A 24,505-nucleotide genomic window follows, 5' to 3' on the forward strand; every position below is an offset into this window, starting at 1 on the left:
GTTGTCTGCTAAGGGATGTATTGACACTCAGAGTAATGTGTATTAAGGGCTCGTTAGGGAACCATTGTTCGGTGTCTGGCATTGTGTACATTGATTACCCCCTGGGGGCTTCTGTCTCCTTGCACATGACAGTCCTTCTGGTCAAGCTATCTGACCAATCACTGCTGACTCATTTTCAAGCCCTCATTTGCATGGCTGGAGAGGCCCTCATTTGCATGGCTGGAGAGGACCTTATGGGGAACTGCAGGTACTGTGCAATTGACCAATGGGAAAGCGGTTGTTGGGGGAAGGATGTTCCAAATTCTGTATAAAAGTGTGCTGTATTCTTCCAATAAATGTTGTTCCTGTTTTACCCTCAACTCTGAGCTTTGTCTCGTTATTGGGGGGGTTTATTGTATGCTGTTCCAGTTTGACTGCTAGGAGTGCAAACCCTTCATATGGTTTTTCCTATTCAGCTGTATGCAGCATTCATAAGGTTCCAGCTACACTGTTTGCATCATTCCTTGGTTTCCAGTTCGGGAGTTGGGTGTCCTGCAAGTAGCTGTGCCTGTAGCTCTGGAAGGGGAAGATCTCCTAAACGGTTTTTACCCTTTTGTGTCCGGAGGTTCGTAACAATTGGTGGCAGTGGTGGGATCGTTCTCACAGCCAGAAGAACAGCTACAGGAGGCACCATTCCGTGGATTTACAAGTTGGGGGCAACGCATGTCTCAGTACAGCGACCATTAAAGCAACAGGATGGAACCAGCAGTGGAGTACATATACTCTCTGAGAGAATATGACCGTATGGTGTGGTTACGGCTGAACTTCTTCGGACCCAATCCACTGGAGAGATCCAAGCGGTTCGTGAAGAACTTAGTGTTCGGGACTCTGCTAGACAGGGCAGAGAGAGAGGGCCAGCTAGCACGTTGGGAGGAACTCCAGCGGCAGGTACAGTTAAGGGAAGAGGAGAACCCAGTCTCTATTCCCCAGTGGCAGCCTGATTTATTGGGAATTGGGAGACCAGTCTCCATTCTCCAGCGGCAGGCTGAGTTACAGGAGGCAGAGACAGTCAGTCCTGTCGCCCAGCAGCAGATTGATTTGTTGGGAATTGGGAGCTCAGTCTCCATCCCACAGCAGCAGAGTGTCCTGCAGGGAACAGAGAGCCCAGTCTCCTTTCCCCAGCAACAGGACACTGTATTGGGAGCAGAGACAGTCGATCTCCCTCCCCAGGGGCTGGAAGTATATTTGGGAGAGGAGCTTGTTACCCCCTCTCCCCATTGGCAGAGTGATATCCAGGGAATTGGGAGCGCAGTCTCCATCCCTCAGTGGCAGATTGAGTTACAGGGGGCAGACACAGTTGGTCCTGTCCCCCAATGGCAGATTGAGCTTTTGGGAATTGGGAGCCCAGTCTCCATCCCACAGCAGCAGCTTAACCTACCAGGGGGAGACAGTAAGCCCCCCAACAGTGCAGATGGGACCGTGGTCTCTGCACTCACAGCACAGGGGGTAGGGACAGTCGGTCCTGACCCCCAGCAACAGGGCTGTTTAGCCAAAGGGAAGACAGTCGGTCTTCCCCCACAGCAGCATGGTGGTGTATCTAAAGGGGAGACAGTCGGTCTCCCCCTCCAACAACCCGTCTCCAACCAGGCTACTTCTGTAGTAGCGCTGGCACCAGGGCAGAGTACCGCTGGTCTCTGCCCACTCAGCAACCCACCAAGGCAGTCTACCAGTCCCCCACACAGCCAAGGTGAGGCACCTGGACATGGACAAATTTCTCTTCTACCCAGGTGTAGTAACCAGTTATTTTGGGTGGGCGGTACTGCTGTTTCTGTTTTGTGGGTGGGCTGCTGGACTAACAAGGGCACTGACCGGCAGAAGGTCAGATACCCTGTTAGTCTGTTTGGAAAAGGGGAGAAATGTGACGAGACCAATCTTGCCACTGGGCTTCGGAGAAGCCTGGTTGCTCGCCTCCTGCAATGTGACTATGGACCCTCTCATCAGCCCATGCTAAACGTAAACCCCATGGCGATTTTACTGTGTGTGTGGCATCTGAGCGCTGTTTGGATATGTTGAGCGCTCAGATCCAGGCTATCTAGGGATGGGTTGAATGTGGGGGTTCTGTTCATTAGACTGGGAGTTATGCATTTTTGTGTCCTTTTGTGTTTCGTTAACCATGTGGCTAATGGAGTCTTGCCTCTATCCTGGAAGCTTATCCTTATTTCTGTAAACTGTAAGGCACAGGAAGTGCACTCCTAATATGGTCATTCCAGGAAGTTCAATGTGGAGACGGGCTGTCTAAACAATGTTGCTTTTGGTCTGAGGTGGCTTTCCATTCACCTGTTGTCAGGTGTGCTAATGACCTCACCTGTTGTCTGCTAAGGGATGTATTGACACTCAGAGTAATGTGTATTGAGGGCTCGTTAGGGAACCATTGTTCGGTGTCTGGCATTGTGTACATTGATTACCCCCTGGGGGCTTCTGTCTCCTTGCACATGACAGTCCTTCTGGTCAAGCTATCTGACCAATCACTGCTGACTCATTTTCAAGCCCTCATTTGCATGGCTGGAGAGGCCCTCATTTGCATGGCCGGAGAGGACCTTATGGGGAACTGCAGGTACTGTGCAATTGACCAATGGGAAAGCGGTTGTTGGGGGAAGGATGTTCCAAATTCTGTATAAAAGTGTGCTGTGTTCTTCCAATTGTTCCTGTTTTACCCTCAACTCGGAGCTTTGTCTCGTTATTGGGGGGATTTATTGTATGCTGTTCCAGTTTGAATGCTAGGAGTGCAAACCCTTCATATGGTTTTTCCTATTCAGCTGTATGCAGCATTCATAAGGTTCCAGCTACACTGTTTGCATCATTCCTTGGTTTCCAGTTTGGGAGTTTGGTGTCCTGCAAGTAGCTGTGCCTGTAGCTCTGGAAGGGGAAGATCTCCTAAACGGTTTTAACCCTTTTGTGTCCGGAGGTTTGTAACACATATATACATATATATATATATATATATATATATATAATATAAAATGTGTTATGTGTTTGTGTTTTGTGCAACGTTTTTTGAATTTCCCTCCCTAGTTCCGCTCCCATGCAGCATTGCTGCTGCAGGGAACGGAACTAGGAAGTCATCAGACCGACAGACAAGCGGCGGGACTCTCGGCTGGCGGTCACAGCAATGAGAGATCATCGCTGGATCGCCAGGAGAAGGTAAGAGACACCGCTGCGCTCTCTGCACATTCACCCCGAGCGTGACTCGGGGATACCGATCCTAACCTAAAAAATCCACCCAGAGTCACGCTCGGGATTACCGCCAGGGGGGTTAAAGGAAGCTATTAAATTATTTATTTAACTACTTCCGGACCGCCCGCCGCTGTTTTACTGCGGCGGGCGGCCACCCCTGTGCGAACCAATGTAGGTCTACGTCGCTCCTGCCCCCACTCATTAGGGGGGACTCTGATGCACGGGGAGGGCGGCTCCGATTGCCGCCTGACACCAGTGATCGCTCCCTTCTGAGAGAGAAGAATGGTCAGCTGTTGTAAACACAGCTGACTGTTCTCTCTGGAATGATCACAGAGTGCCAGTATTCCTTCTATGTAGGTCTCTTCACAGGTCTCTGTGATCATTTCACAAGCCCCGCCCCCATACAGTTAGAATCACTCCCCTAGGCTCACATTTAACCACTTGATCATCCACAGTGTTAACCCCTTTCCTGCTAGTGTCATTAGTACAGTAACAGTGCTTATCTTTAGCACTGATTACTGTAGTAATGTCACTGGTCCCCCGAAAAGTGTCAAAAAGGTCAGTTAGGGGTCCGATCTGTCCGCCGCAATGTCGCAGTCCCGCACAAAATCTCAGATCGCCTCCATTACGAGTAAAAAAAAAAAAAAAGAAAAACACAATAAAAATTACATAAATTTTTCACGTAGTTAGTAGACATGATAACTTTTGCGCAAACCAATCAAAATATGCTTATTGCAATTTTTTTTTTTTACAAAAAATATTAAGCAGAAAACAAATTGGCCTAAAATGTTAAATAAATTTGATTTTTACATTTTTTTTGGGGGGGGGAATGATATATTGCAGAATTGTCGCTCTTTTTTTGTTTATAGCGCAAACAAAAAAAATAAATAAATAAAAAAATTGCACAGGTGATCAAATACCAACAAAAGAAAGCTCTATTTGTGGGAAAAAAGGACATCAACTTTATTTAGGTATAGCGTCGCACGACTGCGCAATTGTCTGTTAAAGTAACGCATTGCCGAATCGCAAAAAATGGCCTGGCCATTAGGGGGCAAACCCTTCCGGTCCAGAAGTGGTTAAAGAGAAAAGTAACCTAGAAAACATAGTTCAAATTCCTAATGCTCATGTATGGTTGACAATCTTTAAAATCTCATACAGAAAAGCAATTTTGTCACGTCACTTACCCTGATGTAGAAATCTCCCTGCTCATTTCCTGATCGTATCTGGAAGGTGTTGTAAGCCCGAGGGTAGACACTGGTGGCTTGGATCTGGAATATATCTGAGGGCACACTGCGGTCTGAAGTGATGCTCATGTACCTATATACCACGGAACCAGGTTCATCACGGCACACAGGGTTACTGCTTGGGCACATACATCGGCTGCAACACAAAGTAGAAATATATAAAGCGATGGCTTACCCCATTAAGCGGTTTCCAGGGTTTACTACCACATATTTTCCACACCTGCTAATCACTGGGATCTTTCCTGATAGGTCGGCAGTTGAATATACCAAGTTACAAGAGCACAAAGGAACAAAGGTTTCAGGGTTTACAGTTTACATCTAGGTGTCTATGTGTCTATGAAAAACAGGTGAGTGACAAAGAGGCCAGTATATGGTGTTGAAGAAGAAAGCTCTGTCTGTATACTCTTTTTGTTTTTCTGCTTGGCCTTCTTACAATGCAGAGTGGGACAATGGAGTACAATAACATATCTACACTAAATTAGTACACAAATTTTATACCTGTATGGCACAGCTACTTTAAACCTGTTATGATGCTAATATGTAGGCTGCCCTTGGCAATTTCTTATAAAAATGCTAATTATCTGGCTGCCACATTAAACCAATAGATTTGATACTTCTGTCCTCTAACAGATTATGAGCTCTGACCTAAAGCGGTTGAATACCCTGAAATAACAAAAACCTGCAAGAGAATGGCATAATGTGTTAGTGTGCATCGCATACTAGCAAATTATGAAATACTTACCTTAGCTTAAAGCCCCCGCAGCAGTGCCCGGTTACCACTGTGGGGGGTGACATGTTCCCCCTGGTGTTACTTCCGGGTTTGCTGGCTCCGGCGCTGCGAGTGGCCGGAGCCACAATGACGTCACTCCTGCACATGTGTGTGGGAGCCCTCGGTTCCGGAAAGAAGCTCTGAAGTTCCAGCATGATATGCCGGACCTTCAGAGCGCATTTGCCATTGACGTCAGCGGCCGCATGCAGGGTGAAAATCTCCTATAAGGTGCACGTTTAGGAGATATTCATTTTACCTACAGGTAAGCCTTATTATAGAATAATATAATGTGTGATCCCGTGAGCTACTATGTGAAGAGCTATCAGGTGAAGCAGCTCGCAGTGATCACTTCCCTTCAGGTAAGTGCTGAAATACTAAATCTATTTAAAAAGTGCTGCGCATTCAAATATGGATAAATATAACTGAGTGCTGAAATCAATAAATAAATGTATGCAAAGAAATATATATATATATATATATATATATATATATATATATATATATATACATATATATATATATATATATATATATATAGAATGAACAAGTACCCTCACTGTGTGGATAACCATAAATAAAAGTGCTCTAATCAGATATGATCTGAGGTATAATAAAAGCAATGTGACGCATTAAACTGTTTGAGAGTGCACACAGCGTGCAAAGATATCCATACAATTGTGTCTTGTTGATCAAAAACCATGTATAATAAAATTAACTGGTTAAAAATAAAGACTACATAACAGCGACTGCGGCGTTCCAAAAACTGTGAACAATCACGAGTAACAATGTGACAAGGCTGTGACAATAAGTGACAGTGTCTCATGCGTGCATCCAAGACCCCACTGTCAGATAAATTCCAATCCCAGGCATTCTGCCAACACCCGATAAAATGTTCCATTGTTGCAATACTATGAATGGATTAAACGTGGTATTCCTCTTGTGGCTCCCTCTTAGGGTATAAACTCACCTGAGTTGATGTAATCTTGCGTTCGGGTTTAAATCCAGCTCTGATTTCCACTGTGGCTTTCCACTGACTTTGATAAAGTCAGGAAGTGACGAAACGTTAGGGGCGTGGCCACACAACGTACCAGTGGATTGATCGGGTGAACGGTGGTGAACAGCGGTGTCTCTCGGGCTGTCCAGGATATCATCGCGGACAACACCAGAGCCCACATGAGCACCCCAATCCCCTTATATATGATACTATGTGCTTTACAAGATATGTTAACTGTACATGCAATATTAGAGGATAATTGATTTTAATAAAGGGTAAAAACGTTATTACACTAGTGGGGCCCTTTTTGTTCTCTTTCAAATATGAGCAAGAGAGAATTGTCTAATCAAAGGAGTGTCGGTGTTACCCTTGTCCTGATTGCCACAGTGGGATATCTACTGTATGTGCAGATGGCCTTTTCCATGAGAATGGAAGGCAAATAGCTGGGGTGAGTTGCTGGGCTGAGGGGCATGCAGCACGGAGGTGGTGGATCTCTCTGGTGTCTCTTTAATCAGCACACAACGGGATTTCATCTGGTCATCCTATTCTCACTATTCTTTAATGATCTGTGAATACTGCACTAGTGGATGAGAACTGTTTTTATATTATATATATTATTTTTCACCCATTGGAGTGACACACAGTGGAAACGGACTATTTTTCACTTGTTTATTATGGTTTAATGATTTTTCACAGTGGAAGTTACTTTTGCTGGTCATTTTACTCTTGATTAACCACTTGCCGACTGCTGCAAGTACATATACTGCGGCGGTCAGCCCCGTGTAGGCAAAGTGACGTATGGGTACGTCACTCGCCCGCGAGCCAATAGGGGGTGAGCGCGCGCCGCCAGAAGCGCGCTCCCGCCCCTGCTAGTTCACGGGCATCCCCGCGCGAGTGACCGGCGGCTCTGATGTCCGCCGGTCACTCGCTATCTCCCGCTGGAGAGGGAGAAAGGCAGGCCGCTAATGTAAACAAAGCCGTCTGTCATTCTCCCTGTTGTAGCAGAGATCATACGATCCTATGTAGGATCCTATGTCTCTGTGGTTACATCAAAAGCCATGCCCCTTTACAGTTAGAAGCACGCCCCTAGGGACACACTTAACCCCTTGCTCTCTAATAAAGTTAACCCCTTCCCTGCCAGTGTCATTTTTACAGTAACAGTGCATATGTATAGCACTGATTACTGTAGTAATGTCACTGGTCCCCCACAAAGTATCAAATCACAACAAGCCCCTTTCACTAGACCTCGTTATGACAGAGACAACACTATTCAGACGGGACCAGCGTGCCCCCTTTCAATGCAGAGAGACCAGCGTGCCCCCTTTCAATGCAGAGTGACCAGCGTGCCCCCTTTCAATGCAGAGTGACCAGCGTGCCCCCTTTCAATGCAGAGAGACCAGCTTGCCCTCTTTCAATGCAGAGAGACCAGCGTGCCCCCTTTCAATGCAGAGTGACCAGCGTGCCCCCTTTCAATGCAGAGTGACCAGCGTGCCCCCTTTCAATGCAGAGTGACCAGCGTGCCCCCTTTCAATGCAGAGAGACCAGCGTGCCCCCTTTCAATGCAGAGATACCAACGTGCCCCCTTTCACTGCAGAGTGACCAGCGTGCCCCCTTTCAATGCATTGTCAAACCCTACGCTGGTGCAGTGGGTCCTGGGTTCCTCATGGTGCATGACAATGCCTGGCCTTATATGGCGAGAGTATGCAGTCAGTTTCTGGAGAATGAAGATATTGATACCATTGAATGGCCCCCACGCTCGTCTGACCTAAATCCAATAGAACACCTCTGGGACATTATGGTTCGGTTCATCCGACACTGCCAGGTTGCGCCTTAGTCTGTTTAGAGGCTCAGTGATGCCCTGGTTTAGATCTGAAAGGAAATACCCCAAAATATGCTTATTGAAATTTTTTTCACCAAAAATATGTAGCGGAAAACAAATTGGCCTAAGATATTAAAAAATTTAGAATTTTACATTTTTTTGGGGGAATTTCATATAAAAAAATGTGAAAAATATTGTTATTTTTTCAAAATTGTCGCTCTTTTTTTGTTTATAGCGCAAAAAGTAAAAATCTCACAGGTGATCAAATACCACCAAAAGAAAGCTCTGTTTGTGGGGAAAAAAGGACGTCAATTTCATTTGGTTACAGCGTCGCACAACCGCGCAATTGTCCGTTACGATGTGCCGAATCGCAAAATAGGCCCTGGTCTTTGAGCAGCCAAATCTTCCGGGGCTTAAGTGTATGGGCTTTCCCGTGCAGCGGCGGTGCATGTGCAGTGTACGTGTCGGGCCAGCCACGGCCATTTTTTTTTTCAGGTGCCTGTGCCGCGATGCTGCATTGATCTTCAGCCAGCCCCAGGGCAGGGGGACTTGCCCTGGCAGGGCCTGCTGCGACTCGTCGGATGAGTCTCGTCCTGTGAGTAACTTACTGCGAGCTGTGATGGCCGCATGGCACCCCTGTTGCCCATGGCGCCCTGTGCACTCGCACAGCATGCACACCCCACAGGCCGGCCCTGACTCTATAACACTGTCTAACGCATCTACATAAAATATGAATTTCACTTTTTTAATTGAATTACTGAAAAATATTAACTTTATGATAATATTCTAATTTTATGAGATGCACCTATAGAACAGAATTCTGCTCCCATGAGTGAGGTGGTTGGCTCACTTCCTTTCCAGCTAATGAGTCTTATCTACTGACAGCCTGCTACAAGGAATTTTGTACCCTCAGCTATGTATTTAATATTGCTATTGATATTGCCGATGTTTTTGTGATGTCATTGCATATGTTGCGCTGCACACGTTCTGCCTTCTAAGACCACCTCCCACGCCTGCGCGGCGCATACGTGACGTAATTTCACCGCGCGCTGCACACGATCTGCCTTCTAAGGCCGCCTCGGACAGCCTTGAGTGCAGCCAGCTGCAGTCCGGTCTCGGTGCCCACGGTGTCAGCCAGCCACCCACAGGCCCTGGCCTCAGCCACCCACCACAGGGTGCCAGCTGCTAGTCATCCGACCCACAACAGAACAGGATGCCAGGCCAGCATCCAGCCACCCACCCCACAACAGAGTGCCAGCAGCCACCCACCCCACAACAGGGTTCCAGCAAACCAGCCACCCAGATGACACCAAGCCAGCCACCCACCACCACACAGTGTTCCAGCAAGCCAGCCACCCACAACAGGCCAGGGTGAGTGACACCAAGCCAGCCATCCACAACAGGGTGACACCAAGCCAGCCAGCCACCCACCACAGTGTTCCAGCAAGCCAGCCAGCCAGCCACCCACCACAGTGTTCCAGCAAGCCAGCCACCCACAACAGGGTGACACCAAGCCAGCCACCCACCACAGTGTTCCAGCAAGCAAGTCACCCACAACAGGGTGACACCAAGCCAGCCACCCACCACAGTGTTCCAGCAAGCCAGCCACCCACAACAGGGTGACACCAAGCCAGCCAGCCACCCACCCACCACAGTGTTCCAGCAAGCCAACCACTCACAACAGGGTGACACCAAGCCAGCCACCCACTACAGCATTCCAGCATGCCAGACAGCCACCCACCACAGTGTTCCAGCCAGCCAGCCATCCATCCACAACAGGGTGACACCAAGCAAACCACCCACCACAGTGTTCCAGAAAGCCAGCCATCCACAACAGGGTGACACCAAGCCAGCCACCCACCACAGTGTTCCAGCAAGCAAGCCACCCACAACAGGGTGACACCAAGCCAGCCACCCACCACAGTGTTCCAGCAAGCCAGCCACCCAAACAGGGTGACACTAAGCCAGCCACCCATCACAGTGTTCCAGCAAGCCAGCCACCCACAACAGGGTGACACCAAGCCAACCACCCACTACAGTGTTCCAGCAAGCCAGCCAGCCACCCACCACAGTGTTCTAGCAAGCCAGCCAGCCAGCCACATACAACAGGGTGACAACAAGCCAGCCACCCACCACAGTGTTCCAGCAAGCTAGCCACCCACAACAGGGGGCCAGCCAGACACCCACACTGCCAGGCGTCAGCCACCGACCCACAACAGGGTGACAGCAGCCAGCCACCCCACAACAGGGTGCCAGCAAGCCACTCACACTGCCAGGCGTCAGCCACCGACCCACAACAGGGTGCCAGCAAGCCACCCACACTGCCAGGCATCAGCCACCGACCCACAACAGGGTGCCAGTCAGCCACCCACACTGCCAGCGTCAGCCACCGACCCACAACAGGGTGCCAGCCAGCCACCAACACTGTTTTGCAATGACTGCAGTAGTTGCAGTGAGTGCCCTACTGCAGCGGTAGTCCACTGACTCCAGTCCAATCCACTGTCTACCTGTTGCCTAGCTTTTTTTTCTAGCAGTTTTTTGCACTGACTGCACTGCAGTAGTGATTTAAAATTATTGCAGTGAGTAAGTGCACTACTGCAGCAGTTTATTATGCATTAATGCACAATCAGATGATGTAAAACTGATGTCCCTGCAAGTGCATTTTTCCTATCAGTTTTCATGCAGTTAAGGTGTGAAGAATGAGCCCTTAATTTTAAAAATGTTAATAAATAAAGATTAACATGTTCAGTAGCAGATTTGTGTCGAAATTTGTGCTTATTTTGCAAAATTTTATATGTACAAAAATATCGGCTGATATCGATATGCGATCGGCAACGAAAAACAGATATCGGTCGATCACTAATTTTAAAGCTGTATTAAACTCAAAAGAAAACATTTATTATATTGCGTTTACCCATTCTTAGATGGGATCACTGCATTATTTTCATTTTTTTTAGGCTTTCTTCTATTTTCATCTGGTGATTCAGCCAGTAGGTCTGTTGTTTTTCAATAGAACAATCTCTCTTGCAGTTAAAGGGATGAGACAAACCATTTAACGCTGACAGAATTGCTTACAATGATCAGCTTTTATTTATTTATATAAAACCTTTATCCCAAAAGGAAAAACAACTGTTTGCTGTAACAAATTATAAAGTGTTAGCTGTAGTTTGGCTTCAATTTGTTACTAGTACATCTAACACTCTCCTCCTCCCAGACTGACAGTGCTGCTGTTCAAAGGTGCCCCTGTGCTCCTTTATACAGAGTGGTGTCTTTCTAATACAGGAGGTGTGTTACTGGCTAAATCACCAGGTAAAAAAACAAAGGGAAAAATGCCTAAAAAAGAAAACGAATGCAGCCAATCTAATGATTGGTAAGCTGCAATATATTACATTTTTGGTTTTGGGTTTAACATCGCTTTAAATTTACTGCATTGGGTGTTTCATCGTTAGCGAGAAACTTGTATGCCTACAGGGATAACAATAAGCCATGATTATTATGACGCTGTCACTGATCTTGTGATTGTGTCAAAGGCAGAACTTTTACTTGTTAAAAAGGTTTCAGATAGTACCCTTGAAGGGTCTACAAAAAAAGAAAAAATAAGCAAAAAGCCTTGCAAAATGGGAATTTCACTTTTAAGATTGTAGTAGTATAAGCCTCTAGCATCGTAGGTTTTTTCAGCTATGTACATACTGTTTTTATAACAACGTGTGCAATTGGCAAGAAAAAGAACACTCTTCGCAAAAGACTTACTTGTCAGACACTTGAACATATGGTTCTATGCAGAGATTCTTTTCTACGCAACGATAACCCCCATGGAAGTTGACACAGGTCTGTTGTTCGGTGCAAGTATGGGCTCCGGTCTCACATTCGTTGATATCTGGTTAAAAAAAAAGACGATGGAACATTATTGAAATGGCTGTAGCATGGTTACACATGCTGGGGAACTTTTTCCAACCAAAAACTGGGACATCATCTAGTGGAAGCTACAAAGAAAAAGAACAAGGGCGCCAAGTCATAAAGGTAATAGAACAGCTGTAAATTTTAATGAGTAACTTACATGTTAAAAACAGGTATTCCAATAGGACAGCATGTGTAATGTAGATTAACAGTCCCCACATTGGATCCGATGGAAGATGGAAGTAAAGAAGATAGCCACATCTGGGTCGTGTGTGGCGGGTCCTGTGTAGGTGTAAAGGCAGTCCTGGATGCAGGCAATACCGGGTGATGCCGCAGATGGCGTGGGCTCCTTAGCTGGGCAGCCTCGCCAAGATCCGCCATGCAGCAAGGAGGTGGTGACCCGGAACCGGAGGTGAAAGGGCAAGACTGTCGGTTCCTCCACGGAAGCCGACAGTAACAAACACTGAACCAAGAGTGGAGGGCGGGCCGCAACGTCGTTTCGGAGGACCTCCTCCTTCATCAGGCAGGCCCGCCCCTCCACCATAGAACGTTTATATGATCATGGGGAACAATTACACTGCTAATGGTAAAACGAACCTCAGGTGACAACAAATGGAAACAGGATGAAAAAAAATTATTTAAAAAGGGGAGGGATGAACACCTCCCAGCAGCAACAGGGGCAGAAACTATTAGAGGGACATAACACGAGGTGACATTTGTAAGACCCTATGTAAAAGCAGTGTCACTAACTCGATGTGGAGCTTTAACAGAAAAAGAAGCCCTCCTATCTATTTCTTTTAAAAAATATATATATATATATATAAATAGATAAAATTTATAAATACATTTTAAATTATAAACCCCAAATGTGGGTGTAGTATTGTCCTATCTAATGAGGACATATCACATATAGAAAATATATATAAATATATATATAAAATGAATATATGGACTCTATTTATAAAAACCTGAATACATTAAAATTATATAGAATTAATGAATGAATTATAAAATACACCTTGGAACAATGGTTTTAAAAGATATTGGTAAAACATTCATATAAGGGCAAACGGCCCCAATGGGGGTTAACCAATTAACCGCTGGCAGGGACACAAAAGGCAAAAATGGCAAATATCAGCAGAACTCGTTGTAAAAGAGAAAGAATATAAAATGACCAAAATTAGCAAAGGTACATTATCACATCTGGGTGCTCACTATAAAATGGTATTGATTTTGAGCTCCTCATTCAACCCCCCGGGGGCCAAGGAGTTGAGGGTAAAAATCCAGAAAGTTTCCCTATGGCAGAGGGTCTGGAAACGCTCTGCCACTGAATCACAGGGGGGGGGGGGGGGGTGATCTCAATGACCCAAACCCGTAGTCCCTCAGTCGACTGATTGTGATGGAGACGAAAATGTCTCTGGACACTATGCTCCACGGACCCCTTTTCAATCAATCTCCTGTGGTCTCCAAAACGGGCACGCACTTTGCGGATGGTGCATCCCACGTAAAGGAGACCATAGGGACACGTCAGGCAATACACCACAAACTCAGTGGAGCAACTGTAAAAATGTTTGTGGATGTATTTTTTCCCTAATGGACCCTGGAACCACTTCTGTCTGTGCGAAACAAAGGGGCACATCTTACATAAGATTTTTTTTACATTGGTACATGCCCACTACGTTGCAGAAGGTAAGAAAGGGCTGTGTGCAAGTTTTGGGCTTGTTAAACCTGCTCGGGGCTACGATGTTTTTTACATTTCTGGGCCTCCTGTAGATGACTCGGGGATACTTGGGTAAAACAGGAGCCAATTTAGGATCTTGCATTAAAATCCCCCAGTGGCGTCTGATTATGCTTTCCATCCTCTTGTGAGCATAGTGGTACTGGGTTATGAATTTAACCTCCCCAAATGCTGTCAAGTCAGATGTAGATTTGGCGGTACAAGGATGTTTACATTCTTCAAAGGCTGCCTGGACCAAGGTGGAGTCATACCCCTTGTCCAGGAACCTATGAATCAAAACTTGGCCCTGCTCCTCATAGTCTTCTCCACGGTTGCAATTCTTCCGTAATCTGGAGAATTGCCCCTTGGGGATGTTTTGTTTCCACTTTGGATGATGGCAGCTTCCAAAGTGGAGATATGAGTTGCCTGCAGAGGGCTTGAAGTGTGTCTTGGACACAATCCTCCCCTCTATGTGAGACAACTCTAAATCCAAGAAGACCAAGGAGGTAGGATCGATCACATGTGTAAAGGAGATACCCATGTCATTGCTGTTGCAAAACTCGATGAAGGGAGTTGCGGTGGAAAGGGGCCCATCCCAGATGACTATCACGTCGTCGATGTATTGACCGTAGTAGATCAGATGGGCTGCAAAAGGATTGTTCCTCCAAATGCATTTCTCCTCTCACCAACCCATGGTGAGGTTGGCATAGGAGGGGGCAAAGGACGCGCCCATGGCTGTCCCATGCACTTGGAGGAAGTAATCACCTGAAAATGTAAAATAATTATGTTCTAAGCAAAACTGAGTACTGTTGGTGATAAATTGGGACTGCTTGTGGTGAATGTCGGGGTCCCTGGACAGGAAGTAACTAACAGCCGCAATACCTATATCATGGGGGATAGAAATATACAGAGACGTCACATCTAAAGATAACCAGGTGTATGTGTCACTCCAGGTGTAATGGGAGAGGGTATCAAGAAGGTGGATGGAGTCTCTGATATAAGATGGTAGGGCCTGAACCAGAGGCTGCAGGAAGGAGTCTATGTATAAGGATAGACTGGAAGTCAAACTATCCATTGCGGCTATGATGGGTCTACCGGGAGGACAAGTGGAATTTTTGTGCACCTTAGGCAGGTGATAAAAATAAGGGTGTTTATATAGTTCCTTCAAAAAGGAACTGATGTTCCATTTTATTTATTTTGTTCTCCTGTAGGACCGGATCCAAAAGAGATTTCAATTCCAAGTTAAAAGAATCTAAGGGATCTCCCTTCAGTTTGGTGTAAGTTGTCCTATCTGACAAGAGTTTGTTAGACTCTTTGAGATAGTCAACAACATCCTGAATGACCACCCCTGCCCCTTTGTCGGCCTGTCTGATGATAATGTCCGAGTTGTTGCCCAAGGAACTAGGGGCCAGTTTCTCCCCGGGGGTGAGGTTGGTGTGCTGGTGTGAACCAGACTGCACTGAGGAGCACAGCTCCCGTACTTCGTTGAATGTAGTGTGGTAAAAGGCATCTATGAATGAACCCTTGGCCTGAGTAGGGTAAAAAGTGGAAGTCGGTTTATAATTTGAATGTCTAATAGGAGCAAAAGATATCGGGGTCGGAGTAGGATACTCCTCTCCGTCCCCCCCAGCTTCTGCATGTAGTGACTCCAGGATCTCCAATATCCTTAGGTCATCCTCCCTATACTTCTCCAACAGGGGTTCATCCGAGGACCCCTGTGGAGGGAAACTGTTATTAGCTAATTCTTTGATATAAAATAATCTCTTCAGAGTCAACTTCCGGATAAATCCGTTGAAGTCTCTGAAGAGAGTGAAAGGGTTTGGAGGGTTACTGGGGGCAAAATTGAGACCCGTTTGAAGAATAGACGTCTCGTCATCACTCAGAGAGTGGGACGAGAGGTTATAGATTTTAATGGTATTGAAGGCCTGTCTATGTATTGCTTTTTGTTTGGATTTCCCACCTCGTCTGCCTCTTCTGTTTTTTTTCTTTTTGTGGATGTTTCTATCAGGCAGGCGGGTGGGGTCTGCACCAAAAAATGATGATTATCATTGTCCTCTGTTGAAGTGGGAACACTAGATGCAGAAGGGGAATAGGACTGGGGCGAGTCCTGCAGCGATATGTGCGTATTAGGTACTGGAGTCACTCCATCCACAGTGATTATATGGTTAGGCAATGGAGAATGGGCTGGCGGACGGACCGACAAGCCTAAACAAGACTGGACCTCACCTGTGCTAATGGTGTCACTCTGTCCTACCTCCAGGGGTAAAGACACAGTCCCAGGGGAAACACAATGAGAGGGCACAGTCTCACATGGAACATCGACAGAGGGTGCGGGGGGATGACCCACCGACTAGTCTGTGGAGTGCCCCCCTGACTGGGGATCCACTGGGGCTTTTTTTTTTTAACGCTCCACATCATGTTAGTCACTCTGCTTTTAGATATGGTCTTACAAATGTCACCTCGTGTGATGTCCCTCTAATAGTTTCTGCCCCTATTGCTGCTGGGAGGTGTTCGTCCTTCCCCTTTTTAAATAATTTTTTTTTTCCTCCTGTTTCCATTTGTTGTCACCTGAGGTTCGTTATACCATTAGCAGTGTAATTGTTCCCCATGATTATATAAACGTTCTATGGTGGAGGGGCGGGCCTGCCTGATGAAGGAGGAGGTCCTCCGAAACGACGTTGCGGCCCGCCCTCCACTCTTGGTTCAGTGTTTGTTCACAGGACCCGCCACACAGGACCCGGATGTGACAATCTTCTTTACTTCCATCTTCCATCGGATCCAATGTGGGGATTGTTCATCTACATTACACATGCTGTCCTATTGGAATACCTGTTTTTAACATGTAAGTTACTACATTAAAATTTACAGCTGTTCTATTACCTTTATGACTTGGCGCCCTTGTTCTTTTTCTTTGTTGCATATTTGGAGGGAATCCCTACCTCTTGAGGAGCTGCCTGTCTAATCATCACCCCAGTACCCTTGGATCCATCATCCTCGGGATCATCGCATAATTGAATAGGACTTCTACAAAGTTGAGGTTCGTGTATCCTGTTTGCCCTGTAACATTCCATGGTTATTTAATTTAATCTTTCACACTCATCTATAATTTTTGTCCATATCTATTGTTTGTGAATTTATCTGTGGCACCACTGGTCATGTGGTCCCTTCCAGAGTGGTAAAGTGAGCGCTGATTCACTGACTTAGGTCAGTGTGTGTTTTTTATTCACCAATCTAGTGAAAGCTGGTTGTCACCAGAGAAAATAAAGTAATTACAGTTAAAAAGCTGATGTGAAAATATCTTTTGGACCTACCTAAAAAAAAAAAAAAAAAAGAATTTCTGCTTTTCTATATTTTCCTGGACACCGGCAGGCAGACGGTGTGTTTGCCAAATAGCCCAGCTGCTGCTGGTGGCTGTATTTTGCCCTAAAGTTTGTTGTGTTTCGCTTCCCTGGTCCTGAAGTTAAAAAGCAGGAGTGGTAAGACGTACCTTTTCTTTTTTTCTCAATGGCCGCAGTTTCCTTATGTGTGTGCTTTATTTTCCCTGGTGCTAGTGTCCCCCGGCCATGGCGGCTGGTTTGCTTCTGCGTTCCAAGCCATTGCTTCGTTCAAGATCTGTCCAGTGCTGGTTCTGCACATGCACAGTAGATTCCAAGAACAAGGCTTGGTCGCGCATGTGCAGGGTGCTGCCGAGTGGCGCCAGTGGTGACGTCAGAAGGGGCCTGTGGGAATGATTGTGGACTAGGCGGCAACTTCTCTGGGCTCCAGGAAATTGGTGTCAAGGTAGGGCTTTATTCTAGCGGCTGTATGTTCTGCCCCCCTTCTCCCCTCTGACCTGGCTGTCTTTTCAGCTCCCTTGCCATCCAGCGACCAGTGATGGAAGCATCACCATCCTCCTGTGGCTAGCCCTCTCGCAGCAGGTACCTAATGGCGATTCTGTTCTAGGGTGCGGTTGTAGTGAGGGGGGGGGGTGGGACTGAGCATCATGTCCTTTGCCTCCTTTGTGTTTTCTCTCTCTTTTCTTTACAGCCCTTCTAGGTCTGATCCCCAAACCAACGCATGCAAGGAAAATGGTCATTCAAAGTCGCAGCAACGGCATGCTTTCTCAAAGTCTAGGTGCAGGTCCTGTTCAAGCTCAAGGCGCCACAGTAGGGGCCCAGCCTCATCACCTAGATACTCTCATCACTCCAGTCACCTGGACAAGACAGGGTGGTGGGGTTGCTGTTCTTGGGTTCCAAATGGGAAATCTCTCTGTGCCCACTGTTATGCCCAGGCGGCAGGTGAGCGAGGAAGTAAGGACCAACAGTTGGAATCTATGGTGAAACGGGTCCTTAAGGATTCCATAAGTGAATTGGGATTTAGCCATACCCATAGTCCTGCCTTGAACCCCCCCCCCCCACCCCCACGCTCTCCGACTGGAGACGCTCAGGGCCAGGACACCCTGGAATCTTCACAGCCAAGCCGCCCTGCGGCCATTTTCCCGGATAGCGATTCAGAGGTAGAAGATCCCTGTCTGAGCTTCGATTTTGGCCTTGTTCCTCTCCTGGTCTGGGCAGTGAGAAAAGCCCTAAACTGGGAGGATCCAGTGGTCTCTCATCCGAAACAAAGAAAGTTCTTTAAACAACTGAACAGAGAGCTCCTGATTTTCCTGTTTCTGGGAGAATTGGGGAAGTCATCACAGATGAATGGAGAAAAGTGGAGAGGAAAAATTCTATGCTTTCGAAAATGGCGAAACTGTATCCCTTTAAGGAAAAGAGGTGAAACACCAGGAGTCTCTGGCACTTGTGGATGTGGCTGTGATGAGACTTGTCAAGCATGTGACCCTTCCATTAGAGGATACAGTGTCTTTCAAGGACCCTCTGGAAAGACGGATTGGTTCTGATCTTAAACGAGTCTAATGGCAGGCATGGCTTGCAAACCAGCCTTAGCCCTAGCAGCAATGTCCAAGGCGATGGAGATATGAATGGACAACTTGGATGAGACCCTTAAGATGGTCTCAGAAGAGATGGTCAGAAGCTCTCCTATTTAGGAGCTGAAGATGGCATCGGCCTTTTTGGGAGAGGCTTTCATCGACATCATCCGCCTTCTGGCCCAGGTTATGCTCCTCGAAGCGCACACTCTGGCTTCGGCCTTGGTTAGCTGAACCTGCATCCAAGCAGTTGTGGTGCTGGATTCTGTTTGAGGGCTCCTCCCTCTTTGGTAACAAGTTAGATAGCGCCATAACTCGGGCCACAGGCGGTAGGTCAGGGTTCCTTCTCTGCTTTCAGCATGTCTACGCAGCCTCAATCAGGGACTCGTGAACCTTTAGAACAGTTTCTTGTGGACATACCTGGGCTTTTAACAGCGCTCCCAGACTCAGGTGCGTCCCCACTTCCCTTCTCCTTTTGGCAGAAAAAAGGCAGACGCTTCTGTCCTACGTGGAATCCCTGATAACTCAGGACGCCGCCGTTTCCGTCCCAGGGGACGAGCGGGGACAGGGAATCTACTCATCTCTCTTTATGGTACAGAAAAAGAATGGTACTTGGAGGCCTGTCATAGATCTTACCCATCTAAATCAGTTCATCAAGAAAGAGAGGTTCAAGATGGAAACACTGATAACAATCTAGTCAGTCCAGCTAGGAGACTGGCTGGCGTCAATAGACCTAAAGGATGCTTATTTCCATGTTCCTGTAGCAAGAAACTTCCAACAGTATCTCCAGTTTGCCATTGGTCAGACTCATCTACCTGTCTCCCCTTCAGGCTTTCAACATCGCCTTGCACGTTTTGGAAAGTCTTGTTGGCTGTCTTAGCCTTAATAAGAATTAAAGGTATTCAGCTCCACCATTACCTAGACGACCTTCTCCTTCTGTCTCAAGACAAGGATAAACTTGTGGAGCACTTGGGTCAAGTCATCTCCACTCTCCAAGAGTTTGGGTGGCTCCTAAACATGGAGAAGAGTTATTTAGAACCCACTCAGTTCCTCGTGTTTCTCAGGGCTCAGTTTGACACAGCAAGAGGCACCATCTCTCTGCCCGAGGAGAAAATTCCGGTGATCCAAGACAGGATACTTCTCGCTCTCTCTTCCTCTCATCTCCATGCTTGGTAGTGTCTGAAGGTCATAGGGGCCATGGTAAAATGGGCTCTGTGGAGAATGCAGCCCTTCCAGAGAGGCACTCCAGTGGAGTACAGAAGAAAAGGACCAACGCATCTTCCTAACGTCATCCATGAGAGGGTGCCTTCCCTGGTGGCTTCAGTGGAAAAATCTCCTCAATTGCCATTTCATAGCCCCCATCCCGTGGGTCACTGTAAGTTTGGATGCCAACAATTTAGGTTGGGGTGCCCACTGTCATTCACAAATGGCTCAGGGCAGATGGGACTTCCCTCCCCGTGGGAGAGTCTCAAACATTCTGGAGCTCCAGGCAGCGTTACAGGCCTTCGGTCATCTAACCTCGGGGTATTCAGTGATGCTCAGACTGGACAACACAATGGCAGTGGCCTACATAAGTAAATTTGGGGGAACTCTCAGCCTGTCTATGTTATGAGAGGTAGAGCCAATTATGATCTAGGCACAGAAAAACCTGTCCAACTTATTGGCAATCTATGTCCCCAGAGTCCAGAATGTGCAGGCAGACTTCCTCTTTCGAGTCCGGCTAGACAACAATGAGTGGGTTCTGATCCTGGGGACCTCCCCAGAGGTCGACCTCTTTGTATCCCCATGCAACAACAAACTAGCAAAGTATTACTCGAGGTTCCGAGATCCCCAAACCCTCGGGTGGATGCTCTCACAGACAAATGGAGGTTTTGCAGAGCCTACGCCTTCCCTCCAATTCATTCTCCAGTCCCTGCGGAGACTCAGGATAGAAGTGGCAAAGGTAGTGGTGATAATTCCATACTGACCCAACAGGCCCTGATTCCCTCTACTGCTACTCAGTTTCCGGGATCTGATTCCTTTACCTCTCAGGCCGGACCTGTTGTTGCAGGGCACTACCCTACATCCATGCCCGGCTCATCTGCACCTGAAGGTTTGGTTTTTCAGAGGGGAAGGCTGAAGGCTCTCGGCTGCCCCGAGGAGGTCATCCACACACTCTTGATCACTAGGAGGGAGAGCCCTAATAGGGTCTACGAGAGGATATGGTCTAAGTTCATGGACCATATGTCCACTAGAACCAGTCCACGTGTTGCTCCTGCAATCCAAGACATCCTGATCTTCCTACAGTCCGGCCTGGACCTGTCCCTGTCGGTCAGCTCGCTCCAGGTACAGGTTTCGGCTATATCAGCATTAAGAGGGGTGTCATGGGCCAGGCATATGCTTGTCCGTCAGTTTTTTAAGGGGGCAGACTCAGGCCCCAGAGGAAACCGAGGTTCCCCAAATGGGATCTCCCGCTTTTTTCAATTTTCTTTTACAGCTCTGACTGCTATCGGACAAGCCGCTCTCAATTAAAGAACTTATCACATCAGCTAAGAGGATTTCTGATATTCAAGCCTTTTCTAACTTTCTTCCTGGACTGAGTGGTCCTAATTCTTATGCTGGGGTCAAAGCCTAAGGTTACCACTGTTTTTCACGAGAATCAGGAGATTGTTCTTCCCACCTTCAGATCAGGCGAGAATTCTGCCTTCCATCCACTTGATGTGGGCAATACCCTAAAGCAGTATCTAGGTGGTACGGCTTCCTTTTGGCAGTCTAAATACCTACTTATTCCCTTCTGTTGGAAGAACAAAGGGATGTGTGCTTCATCAAGATCCATTTCTGCATGGATCATTCAGGCCATCCAGCAGGCCTATAAAGCGAAGGGCTTGGTGCCTCCAGAGGCGGTGACAGCGCACTCGACCCAGAGCATCTCCACATCTTGGGCAGTCTCAAGACACGTCTTCCCTGACACGTCTTCCCTGAAGTAATCTACATGGCAACTTCCTGGTTTGCTATGAACATTTTCTTGACCCATTATTGTTTTGAACCGGCTGCTTTGTCTTCTGTTAATTTTGGTTTACAAGTCTTGTCAGTTGACAGGGTCAATTAAACTTTTTATTGTTCAGCATCTGCCCACCCAGGTGTGTACTGCGAGTTATTTCCCAAACATATGTTACCATGGAGTCTGTCAGGAAAACAGAAATTTGTTTATCAAATACTTACCATAGTTTTCCTTTCCTGATGGACTCCATGACAGCGGAAGTCCCCTACCAGTTCCTAAGTAGGCTAGTTACAGAAGACGGCTGCTGAACGGGAGCAAAGATTTATGGGTGTGGGGTCCTATAGGGTAGGAGTAGAGGTGGGGCTAAACCAAAACGTATGCTGCCATGGAGTCTATCAGGAAAGGAAAATTACGGTAAGTATTTGATGAACAATTTTCTGTTTTGTGTTAATGTTCCTGCCATGCAAAGCCAACAATTATGCATTTGAGATACAGTAGCTGGGATGGAAGATACAGCTGTTCAAGTTTGGCATATGTGTACTGAGGTTTATGGTAGGGTGCGCTAAAATCTTTAGGGTTCATGGTAGGGTGTGCTTTTTGTTTTGAGGTTTATAGCGAATCGTCCTCCCTGTACACTGTGCTGTTTGTGACATACTCCCTTTTCTAAACACTCTGCAGTTTGTGGCATATACCACAAAGCTCCACTTTGAATGCTGTGCTCTATGATATATACTTCATACTACTGATCATCAGTACTGTCTAGACCATGGGTGTCCAACCTTTTGGCTTCTCCGGGCCACATTGAGTGTAGAGAATTTTTCTCGGGCCGCATATAAAATATATACTATATTTAAGGTATATAAGTAAAAAAATGCAGCCGCGCCCTTCCCACGCCACCGTGGCCCCCGCACTAATTTAACACAACTAGAGGATGATCAAATGAAATTGAATCAGTATACAGAAGTTTACTTCTTCTAAATGATAATAAAGGAACACTCTAACCACCATGACCACCTCAGTGATTTCAAGTGGTCATGGTGGTAGTAGTCAGGAGTCAGAAACACTGCACATGCTCCCCCCCCCCTCTGAGGCAGCCTCTGCCTACCGTTAGTTGGAAGCTGCTGTGGCCGTGCCCCCGACCTGACTTCCTTCCTCCCCAGCAAAAATTGTCAGGGGGCAGCATTGCCTGAGGTTCTGGGGCGCATGCGCAGGTTGGACATGCCTGGTCTAGACAGAGGTTATTCATACCATTACAACTTCCAAACTCCAGCCCAGTCAATAAACATTTTTGCTAGTAAATATTATTTTAGGCTACAAAATAACTTACTTCAAGAGAAGCCCTAGGCAGCATAGTGGCAGGGGTTAACAGTTTCGTCCTAAGAGCACTAGAGTTATCGGTTTGAATCCCAGTTACCATGTTCTCCCTGTGCCTGTGCGGGTTTCCTCCGGGTACTCTGGTTTCCTCCCACACTCCAAAGACGTTCTTGTAGGTTAATTGGCTCCTGTCTGAATTGGCTCTAGCATGTGTATGTATGAATGTGAGTTAGGGACTTTAGATGGTAAGCTCCTTGAGAGCAGGAACTGATGTGAATGTACAATTTATATGTAAAGTGCTGCATAAATGGATGGCACTATAGAAATGCCTGTAATTAATAATAAGTCCAGTTAGAATTAAACTGGTGGAAGGTGGTCATACAATTGTGAACTTCACCACATTCACGAACACAATTTGTGGGATCATCTGGGTTGTATTTAATTCACCAATAAATCATAATCTAATCCTGGTGTTTGGCTGACACTACTTGTTTTTTGTGTACAGCACTTCTGACTAAAAACAATTTTTACATTTTTGTGCTCCATAATCTATTACAGTGCATTTATATACAGAATTTTAACAACTAATTAGGCAAACACTTTGATTTTGACTGAGCTTGCTCAGGCATAACCACACAAGGCTTGCTCTGGCAGGCACAGAAAGCACATCATCAAAGCCACAATGCTGCACCATGTTTACACAGCAATGCTCAAAGTAGAAGCTGTTAAACAAAATTAGAGGGCACACATGCTTTTTATATGGTATTTGATGGTAAACCATTTAAAATAGAATTGCTATATTTTCCAGGATCACTGTAGCTATAGGCATTAAAATAACTGAAATAATGGATAGCTCATGCTGGGATACTTTAAAGGCACAAGCTTCATTGTTATGTGTCATTTTGGCTGGTCTTAAAGTAAAAAAGACCTTTCTTCTGTTAAAGAAAAAAAAATGCCTGAAGGGACATAGGCAACTAAAAAGAAAAGAAAAATGTATCTTTCCGAAGCAAAAACGAGGTTTAGGTTTTACATATGCTTTAAAGTACACAGCTCAAAAATAAATAAATAAAGGAACACTTTGAAAACACTTCAGGTCTCAATGGGAAAAAATATCATGCTGGATATCTATACTGATATGGACTGGGTAATGTGTTAGAAATTAAAGGATGAAAGGAGTTAATTTTGCTGAAATTTCATTTCAGCATATAAAAATGGTACTCCGTAGTTTGAATGGCCCCCACCTGCTTGTATGGATGCCTGACAACATCCGGGCATGCTCCTTAGGAGACAACAGATGGTGTCCTGGGGTTTTTCCTCCCAGGATCGTGGACCAGGGCATCACTGAGTTCCTGAACAGACTGAGGTGCAACCTAGTGGACTGAAACATAATGTCCCAGAGGTGTTCTATTGGATTTAGGTCAGGCGAGCATGGGGGCCATTCAATGGTATCAATTTCTTAGTCCTCCAAGAACTGGCTGCATACTCTTGCCACATGAGGCCGGGCATTGTCGTGCACCAGAAGGAACCCAAGACTCACTGCACCAGTGTAGGATCTGACAGTGAGTCCAAGGATTTCATCCTGATACCAAATGGCAGTCAGGGTGCCATTGTCTAGCTGTAGAGGTTTGTGCGCCCCTCATGGATATGCCTCC

General features: G+C 46.5%; 1 protein-coding gene across 1 annotated transcript in view; it reads right to left on the reverse strand.

Moving 5' to 3' along the window:
* The window catches only part of EFEMP2 (EGF containing fibulin extracellular matrix protein 2), a 129,701-nt gene that overhangs the window by 19,254 nt on the left and 85,942 nt on the right, over positions 1 to 24,505 (reverse strand). Inside the window, exons 9-10 of the mRNA XM_082270181.1 lie at positions 11,790 to 11,916; positions 4,398 to 4,593 (exon numbers count right to left, since the gene is read on the reverse strand). Of these exons, the coding sequence (XP_082126307.1) occupies positions 4,398 to 4,593; positions 11,790 to 11,916 (323 nt within the window). The remainder of the gene's footprint in view (positions 1 to 4,397; positions 4,594 to 11,789; positions 11,917 to 24,505) is intronic.

The sequence above is a fragment of the Pelophylax lessonae genome (genome assembly GCF_965119305.1).
Source record: "Pelophylax lessonae genome assembly, chromosome: 10".
NCBI classification, from domain to species: Eukaryota; Metazoa; Chordata; class Amphibia; order Anura; family Ranidae; genus Pelophylax; species Pelophylax lessonae.